Source organism: Dysidea avara, chromosome 6 (assembly GCF_963678975.1).
Source record: "Dysidea avara chromosome 6, odDysAvar1.4, whole genome shotgun sequence".
NCBI classification, from domain to species: domain Eukaryota; kingdom Metazoa; phylum Porifera; class Demospongiae; order Dictyoceratida; family Dysideidae; genus Dysidea; species Dysidea avara.
The window spans coordinates 7,682,753-7,692,035 of record NC_089277.1 but is presented as its reverse complement, the minus strand read 5'-3'; the positions used below and the strand labels follow the sequence as shown (position 1 = coordinate 7,692,035).

At 36.5% G+C, this 9,283-nt stretch overlaps 1 protein-coding gene and 1 long non-coding RNA gene across 2 annotated transcripts; one reads left to right on the top strand and one right to left on the bottom strand.

Moving 5' to 3' along the window:
- Positions 1-483: 483 nt before the first annotated feature.
- LOC136258630 (uncharacterized) lies at positions 484-1,838 on the top strand. Its single transcript, XR_010702894.1, has 3 exons — positions 484-1,115; positions 1,264-1,347; positions 1,542-1,838. It is a non-coding gene; the product is annotated as an uncharacterized lncRNA (long non-coding RNA).
- Positions 1,839-4,803: 2,965 nt separating this feature from the next.
- LOC136258139 (uncharacterized) lies at positions 4,804-6,882 on the bottom strand. The gene is made up of 2 exons (XM_066051447.1): positions 5,884-6,882; positions 4,804-5,665 (listed from the first exon to the last, which is right to left on the bottom strand). The coding sequence occupies exons 1-2, from the start codon at positions 6,781-6,783 to the stop codon at positions 5,657-5,659; spliced, it is 909 nt and encodes a 302-aa protein (XP_065907519.1). The 5' UTR covers positions 6,784-6,882; the 3' UTR covers positions 4,804-5,656.
- Positions 6,883-9,283: the final 2,401 nt, after the last annotated feature.

Below are 9,283 nucleotides of genomic sequence, written 5' to 3'. Positions count from 1 at the left end.
TACACATCTGTTTTTACAGTGTAATAAAGGTCAATCGTCTGGGTTGGAAGCTTTACGAAAAACATGATAACACTTAGCTGCATACAGTATAAGTCTGAAAAGTATAAATCAAAGGAAGGGGATTAAATATAATAATTATGTCTTGATTTATACATAGCCATTGGTGTATAATCTATAACAATGTATCTCGTTGTCTGTTTAACGTTAACATTTCATTTCATCAAAGCATCTGACAGTTCCACAAAATACATGCAATAGAGCCATCACCCATATAATTATGATGGCTTATGTGTAAGCACCTGTGGATTATTTTCTTGATGTCTTCTGACTTTTGTACATATTGATTTATTGCCTCGTCCTGCTGTCTACTGCCTTATTTGTCATGGATTTCCATCTTCCATTTTTATAATAAATGACTTCATTTCTCCACAGTGTAATTGATTTGAATACCGACAAAAGGCATTACCCAAAACTCTACTAGGGGTTTCATACTTGTATAAATGAACTTTGTAAAAATGTGTTTGGGTTTAAAGGTGCCCAATTATCCCTTCAACATAAAACAAGAGCAGTATGCTCCTTGTCTTACTCAGAAACTGAAATTTGAAGTTTGATCTTCTAAAGCATTATTTAGGACAAAAGACATTGATTTCTTTTAGGCTGTAGAATTGTGCCAACATATTGATATTCACAATTTTTCAATGAATATAACTGGAATGCATAGTGATATAAATGCTAAGCCATGCAGTAGAGGTAGCATTGTAGCTAAATATAAACATAAGATATTGATATAATTATCCATATACTGCATTCTGATTGGTTACAACATAGCAACCATATTAAATAATTTGCATCCATTGGCAAATGGAGCCAATTTTTTCAGGCATATATATTTTTTCATTAAATATTTTATTCTATTGTTGCTACATATAATCTATTGTTTACCTTTAATTTGTTAGTACACTATAGCTTCCACTTAAAAATGGATATTTATGCCTGGTGGCACTAAAGGTGTGTTGAGCAGACAATTTTAATCAGATTAGCTCGAGAAGTACAATGTAATGATTGCTCAGACAGAGGAAGACCTGGAGAATGCTGATACAATAACATTGAGGGAGGTATAGCAAAGAGATATAACTGTAGAGAAAGCAATGTTTTAGTTTGCAAATCTGCATGGCTGTAGCTTATAGCAATATTAGACATGCTATACTCTAAGACTGATGTGCATAGTAATTAATTGTGCAATAAATTTTTTTTAAATTTTAGTTCGCTGAATCTTTGCTATTGAATGAGGCATGTGCATTGCCTACTGAGATGAAGTAGGAAAACATAACATGGCAGAAATTTATGGTGAGTTTATGAGTTCTAATGTATAGTTCAGTAATGAATGTATATTAAGTAGCATTGTTTAATTGTTAAGTGCATTGTATAGCTACTCGCTACTTACTGTCATATACTTGTGGATGGGAAGACAATGTGTTTAGCTACTCTTATCTGAATGTACTCTTTAAAGTTAACAACATCCACATTAATTTGTGCTGTAGGTCCAGTGTGATGAATATACTATTTACAGTATGTATAAACAAGAAAAGTATGTAAACAAGAAATTGGATCCTCAAAAGAAGAAGAGTGTACATAGTATATAAAAATGCAAATACATGCAGTGAGGAGCCATGTTGCACAACTGATGACACTTATAATTACGAAGTTCATTTTTCCAGTTATTTATTAGCTTTGCACAAGCAGTATATGTATAATTCAGTTAGAACTTACTAGCTACCATACATGTTGTAATTGTTCTCCTTGCTTATTTACCCAATTCTGTTGTAAATTGTCAGTTATCCACACTTATAATTGAGTATATAAGACCATCTGCATGCTTCTGATAGCTATAAAGCAACATACATGCACAGTACCATTTATGTAAAGTTCTGCAGACAAAGGGAGATCATGTACATAAGATTTAGGTACATTAGTATAGGACTATAGTGGGTATTACATGGGCATGGCAAGGATAAAATGCATGTGTGTGCTGATGAATAAATTTATAGTTACAGCTCAGTAGTAAGCAGATTATTGTGTTGTGTTCTAAGTTTACTTAGCTAGAAATGCTTGTAAAGACAGCCTATTGTAGCTAGGTGATGGCAAGGCTAGAAGACACTGCATAATACGCATATGGTACGTACCATACGCGTATGTCTGTACCGTACGCGTATGGTACGGAAAATCGTACCGTATACGCGTACGGTACAAAATACGTATATTATGGTATAGAACATATACACGAAAAAATTTGGAATTTTCAACTAGAGTAGGGACCATAGCACATCGATAAAAAGCACTGAAACAGGTTGGAGTAGTCCATGATATTAAATCACAGAAAAACAATAAGAAGTGTTATAGCCCTACTGTGCTCAAGATACCATAATGGAAATGCACAGTAGGGATATAACACTTCTTATTGTTTTACAGTGATTTAATATCATGGACTACTCCAACTGTTTCAGTACTTTTATCGATGTGCTATGGTCCCTACTCTAGTTAAAAATTCCAATTTTTTTCGTTTACTTGTTTGTTAACTTTTTAATAATTTTATTATCAGTCACTGCCATTCATAAGAAAGGTGATACAAATCTTCCTAGCAATTATTGCCCAATCAGCCTTACTTCAATATTTTGCAGAATGCTTGAGTCAATTATTTAAAATAGGATAATGTCTTACTTCCAAGCAAATGACTTTTTTTGCAATGAGCAACATGGGTTTCGTAGCAGGAGATTTTGTGAGACGCAGCTATTGACTGTTATGGAACACTGGACTAGGTGTTTTTTTATTATTTATTATTAATTAGCAAAGCCCACCAGGGGCAACACGCTAATGTGCATTACAAATCACAAATTGTTTAGCTTATCTATAATGTTCTTAAAAGTGTCAAGGTTAATTGTGTTGATGTTGTCAATTTTCAAGTTATTCCAATCAATAATTGTTCTTGGCAGAAAAGAATACTTATATAAATCAATTCTGGATTGCAGCTGTGCAAATTTGAGGGGATTATTGGCACGAGTATATGATACAGGGGTTGGCTGGGGTAAACAATGGTTTGGTAGCACCAGTAAGTTTCTTACAATCTTGAATAATAATATAAGTCTAGCATTTCTTCTCCTACTTTTTAAACTTGGCCATTGAAGGTAATTAAGCATATCTGTAATACTGTGTTGTTGACTGGATCTGTGCCATGGTTTATTAAGAACAAATCTTGCAGCTCGGTGTTGGATCATTTCTAATTTGCTAACTGTTGTTTGGTGATAAGGATCCCAGATAGCTGAGCAGTATTCAATAGAAGGTAACAATAATTGTTTGTATAAGTGTTCTTTGATTTGTATTGGGGCATTATATAAATTCCTTTTCAGAAATCCAAGAAGACGGTTTGCCTTTCCACAAATATAGTTAACATGAGGTTCCCATGATAGTGTATGATGGAGGCGGATACCAAGATAGGTGTGCTCTGATACAATATTCATTGGAATATTAGACATTTTATATGTAAAAGTGCTTTTACTGTGGTGGGTTGTAAATTGTAAAATATTGCATTTGGGAATGTTAAATTCCATCAGCCAGTTGCTAGCCCATTGTGTTAAGGAATCTAAGTCATTTTGCAGTATTCTGTGATCGTTGGGCGTAGCTATAGTTTTAAAGAGTAGAATGTCGTCAGCAAATAATCTAATTTCACTCTTGATGTTTGTTACAATATCGTTAATGTAAATTAGGAACAACACAGGACCAAGTACGGAACCTTGTGGAACACCAGATGTAACTTGACATGTAGAAGATCTAGAGCCTTCTACTACAACCTGTTGGGTACGACCATGAAGGAAGGACTCTAGCCACTGTAAGACAGTTCCTCTTATACCATAGTAATTTAATTTGTAGAGAAGTCTAGAATGAGCTACTCGGTCGAACGCTTTAGAAAAGTCTAATATAGCAGCATCAACTTGCAGGTTCCTGTCAATATCTTTTGCAATGTCATTAACAGTAATGAGTAGTTGAGTCTCACAGGAATGTTTTGATCTAAATCCAAACTGGTTGTCTGAAAGAATATTGTGGTCCTCCAAATGCTTCATAATTTGACTCACGATGATATGCTCCATTGTTTTACAAACTACTGAGGTGAGTGAGATAGGACGGTAGTTGCCTGGGTGAGCTTTGGAACCTTTTTTAAATATTGGGGTGACATAGGCATGCTTCCATTGTAATGGGACTTCACCAGATTCTAGTGATTGTTTGAAAATATGAGTTAGAATGGGAGATAATTCGGCAGCTGTGGCCTTCAGTACATACGGATGCAAGGAGTCAGGTCCTGGGGATTTGGATGTGTCACAGGTACTTAACAAGTTGTAGACTCCTTGTTCGGTAATCTCAAATGTAGGTAAAGATGGAAATAAGGATGGACCTTTGTCAGGAATGTTACTATTATCTTCGGATGTAAAGACAGACTGAAAGTGTTGATTGAGGGTGTCTGCTTTTTCCACAGGATTGGTTATGATATGACCATTTATAGGATTTATTAATGTACTAATACCATTGTTTTCTTGTTTTCGTGACTTGATGTAGTGCCATAAAGACTTTTTGTTACTGTCTGGTGATGAAGTTAGGTTTGTCAGGTAGGATTTGTGTTGGTACTTTAGTTTATGATCTATCTCTTTTTGTAATGATTTATATTCATTCCAGTCACTATCTCGACAATAACGTTTTGCTCTTCTATAAACTCTTTGCTTTTTACGTATGAGTCGTTTCAAAGCAGAAGACAGCCAGGGAAGGTGAATTCTTGTACTTAATTTCTTGGTAGGAGTATGAGTGTTTATTATTTCTTGTAAATTTTGTAAGAAGAAGGACCAATTTTCATCTAAGCTTTGGGGTGATGCTTGATTTATTTCAAAGTAATCATGTGACAAGTCTGATAATTCCTCTCTTATTTTTTCCCAGTCAGCTAGCTTGTAAAGGTAAACAGTTCTGGGATGTTGTTTGATTACACGTTTAGGAATCTTGATGGATACTAAAACAGCGTCGTGGTCACTCAAGCCTGGAAGTGGTTCACATGATATCACAGAGTTAGGATTAGTAGTAAAGCATAAGTCTAAAACATTTTGAGCTCTTGTAGGGAAGGTGACTAACTGAGACAGTTGGTAGTTGTGTGATAAGTCAATTAAGTCTTTCACGAAAGTGACATGATACATAGGAATTTATTAGTGTACTGTTTTCCCAGTCAATACCTGGACAATTAAAGTCACCTCCAAGAATGATGTGAGTGTGGGGATACTTTTGCTTAATCGTGTCTATGGAAGACTGCAAGTTGTCGAGTATTGTATCACTTGAGTGAGGAGGACAGTAAAAGGAGCCAACGATAAAGTCATTGTTCTTGTCAAGATGAACGTGAGCCCACACTATTTCAATAGTTGAGTTGTCATTAATTTGTGTACATGGTATAGAGCTCTTTATGGAAATAAACACACCACCACCAGAAGTGTTTCTGTCTTTTCTGTATGTTTGATAATTATTTGGGAAAACCTCAGAGTTTAGAATAGATTCATTCAAATGTGATTCTGTCCCTATAATGATGTCAATTGCATAGGTAACCAGAAAAACTTCAAGTTGGGTTCGTTTGTTAGTAACACTACAGAAATTTACAATAGAGAGTTTCAAATCACTTAATACATTATTTGAGTTTGGGTTATTAGTAGAGTTATTAAATACCTGTGAATTTGAGTCAGGATTTGAGTTAGTTATAGTGGAAACAGGAAGTCAGGATGACTCCATGCTTGTGGCAGAGGTATTATTAAGTGGCTGTGCTGATACAGTTACATACTCTAATTTGTTACCATCTGTACTCACTTTGCAGTGAAGCTTGTTGTTGAGGTATAAGGAATCATTTCTTATTTTGATGTATCTCCGTTCGGTACCATTGTCAATTAGGGATCTCCTCTCCTTCAACAATAAGCGTTCCTTTTGACGCTCCTGGGGAGTTAGATCAGGTTTTATGTAGATTGGAGCTTCAAGCTTAGACTTAGAACTTAGGATGTCAATTGCTGTGTTTGAACAAAGGAACTTCACCAGAAGGGGTCTGGGACGCTCACTCTTTTGGTCATACTTGCCGAGACGATACAAATCTTTTATATCACTAGGTTCAATGTCAATATCAGTTGCAGACAGAGCCTCCATCACGTTTTCCATGTCCTTTTTCATTCGGAGTTGTCTGTTGGTATTTTGGGGATTTTCTGCTACACCATACACAACGATGTTGAATTTCCTATCAATGTTGGTGGCATTTTGATAGACAGTGTTTGAAACTTTGTCAACAACTGGAGCACGAACAGTTTGAGAAGAAGTCTGCTGTGGTTGATTAACAAGGTCTAGTTTGCGTTTAAGATCATTTAGAGAAGTTTGAAGTGTAGTAATGGTCGACATTAAGCTGTCTATTTCTGCCTTCTGTGCTTGGATCTCACAGTATAGACAGAAGAACGTGTGTTCTTCGCCAGCATCTCTTAATGTCGCGAAGTTCGTTGCTGATAACCCAGTGCATCTACGATGTACCCACGCGTCACAGTAGCCTTCACAATAGATTGCATCATCACCTTTCCTGTGCTTTGTAGCTTCTTTAATTACTTCATCGCATATTGGGCAAGTACTGTTTCTTTTGGGTTTCTTCTCGCGCTGGTTTGAGCTGTCTTTAGATCTCGGTCGTTTCAACGGTAGTAAACCTGGACTGGGAGTTGAAATTGCGTTCAACGACATTTCTGTTCACGAAGGGGAAGGAAAGCACAACTTTTCTTCAGGAATATCTTCTTGGCAGCTTACTTTCAAGGAGACGACAAAAGTAGCTGCATACCACAATCGAATTTTTTTTTTTTTTTTTTTTTTTTTGGGTGTATCGATGATGGAACTAGTGTTGATGTTGTGTACCTAGATTTCCAAAAAGCTTTTGATAAGGTTCCCCACAGACGTTTGCTGACTAAGTTAGAAGCATATGGTGTTAATGGCTCGGTACTTCATTGGATTAAGGCTTTTTTATCAAACAGGAAGCAACGAGTAGTTGTTCATGGAGCACTCTCTGAGTGGTCTACTGTCACTAGTGGTGTCCCGCAGGGTAGTGTGCTCGGTCCCATCTTATTTATTATATATGTCAACGACCTACCTGACTGTATACAGAGCTATTTGGGTATCTTTGCTGACGACACAAAACTTTATCGCCCCATCTGCTCATCTGAAGATTCCTCCATTTTGCAAGAAGACATTGATTCCGCTTTGCAATGGTGTGACACATGGCTATCCTTCCTTAACCTTCCTAAATGTCACTACAGCACAATTGGACATTCTTCATCAAACACAGTATTATTTCTCATCCGAAAATGAAGCAAATATGATCTCCATGGTTGTGGAGGAAAAAGATCTGGGTGTAGTATTTGATAAAGATTTGAAGTTTACATCTCATGTTAATCAAATTGTAATGAAAGCTAACGGGGTATTGGGAATTATTAAACATACCTTTGCCTCCAGGGATGCCAACACAATAAGATTATTATACGTTACTCTTGTTCGCCCAATTTTGGACTATGCGTCAACTGCAGTGCCTGGAACCCTCATCTTATGAAAAACATCCGTAAATTAGAAGCAGTTCAAAGAACAGCCACTAAACTTATACCCTCCTTCTATAATTTGACATACTCTGAAAGACTCCAAGAACTTAATCTACCCAGCTTACTTTACCGTCGAACCAGAATGGATCTGATTATGACTTACAAAATCCTGAACAATTTATAGTATCTGTGGACAAAGACTATTTTTTTACTGTTAATACCAACCCCACCTGATCTAATGGACTCAAACTTTACAAAAATCGCTTCAACACTACTATTAGAGGTCATAGTTTTTCACAGAGAATCGTCAATGATTGGAACACCTTACCCCATTAAATTGTATCTGCACCTAATGTACTGATCTTTAAGACTAAATTAGATGTATTTTTATACGACCGCCGGTTTGATTTTATTTAGATGTACTTGAGATTGGTTTTTATAAGACTTTGTCTTCCTTATACCAATTAATAAATAATAATAATAATAATAATTATGACTAGTGAACCCACGAATACCGCAGTTAATACAAGTTAATACACTCTCTTCCATTGCTATCTCCCAACCTCATGTTGCTTATACATGTTTTACTCATGGACTATTTAGCCGTTGGCTGTATGTAACACGTACATCCCTGATACATCTTCTAGTTTCCAGTCACTCGAGAAAACCTTATTGACAAAGTTTATTCCAGCCTTGACTGGCCTTGACCCTACTGGTGCTCTTCTACATTCACTCTTTGCCCTTCCAACTAGATTTGGTGGTCTAGGCATTGTTGCACCTGATTCTTTATCATCTATTGAGTTTTCTGCTTCAATGTATGTCACAGCACCCTTACGATCACTCATTTTATCACAGAATTTTGGCTATACTGCCGATACTCGTTGTAGTCTGTACTCCCGTAAGCTTGAAATTAAACAATCCAAGACTATCAATTTGTCCACTCTTTCTAAGGAACTTATATCAACCCTATCATGAACTCATATTTTTATCGTTTACCAAGATTATGGAACTCTTTACCAATAATTGACCTATCTCAATCACTAGATGTAATCAAACCAAAGTTGAAAGCATTTTTATGGAATCATTTTTTAGCTAACTTTGATAATACCCCCTGTACTTTTCATTACCTGTGTCCTTGTACCCGCTGCTCCAAGTCTCCTGCACCAACCAACTATAATTATTTGTAACTATTATATAAATGTATGCATGTATAGTTTTTGTAGTTAAGTAGTTAGTGCTCTAGGCTACCAGTGCAGGACACTGGTAGTCCTTCAGAATTGTATGTCTCTGTAATCACTATAGCCTCTACTGTATGTAATTCCAATTCTGTAAAGCAATTATTAAATTAAATTAAACTGTTCTCTAAGCTTACTCCCACTCTTCAGAGGGCTGTTACTTTAGCACAGGAAAAGGGTGCTTCTAGCTGGCTTACTGCTCTACCTGTGCAGGAACATGGTGTCTCCCTACACAAGACTGCCTTTCAAGATTCCCTTGCTTTGAGGTATGGCTGGATGCCCTCTCGTACACCTTCCCACTGTGCGTGTGGTACCAACTTTTCTGTTGATCATGCCCTATCTTGTCCGAAGGGTGGATTCCCTTCAATACGCCACAACGAAGTGAGGGATATCACAGCTGAATTGTTATCTGAAGTGTGCCAT

Excerpts from the sequence above, each read along its gene's own strand:
- LOC136258139 (XM_066051447.1), bottom strand. The coding sequence starts at position 6,783 with ATGTCGTTGAACGCAATTTCAACTCCCAGTCCAGGTTTACTACCGTTG.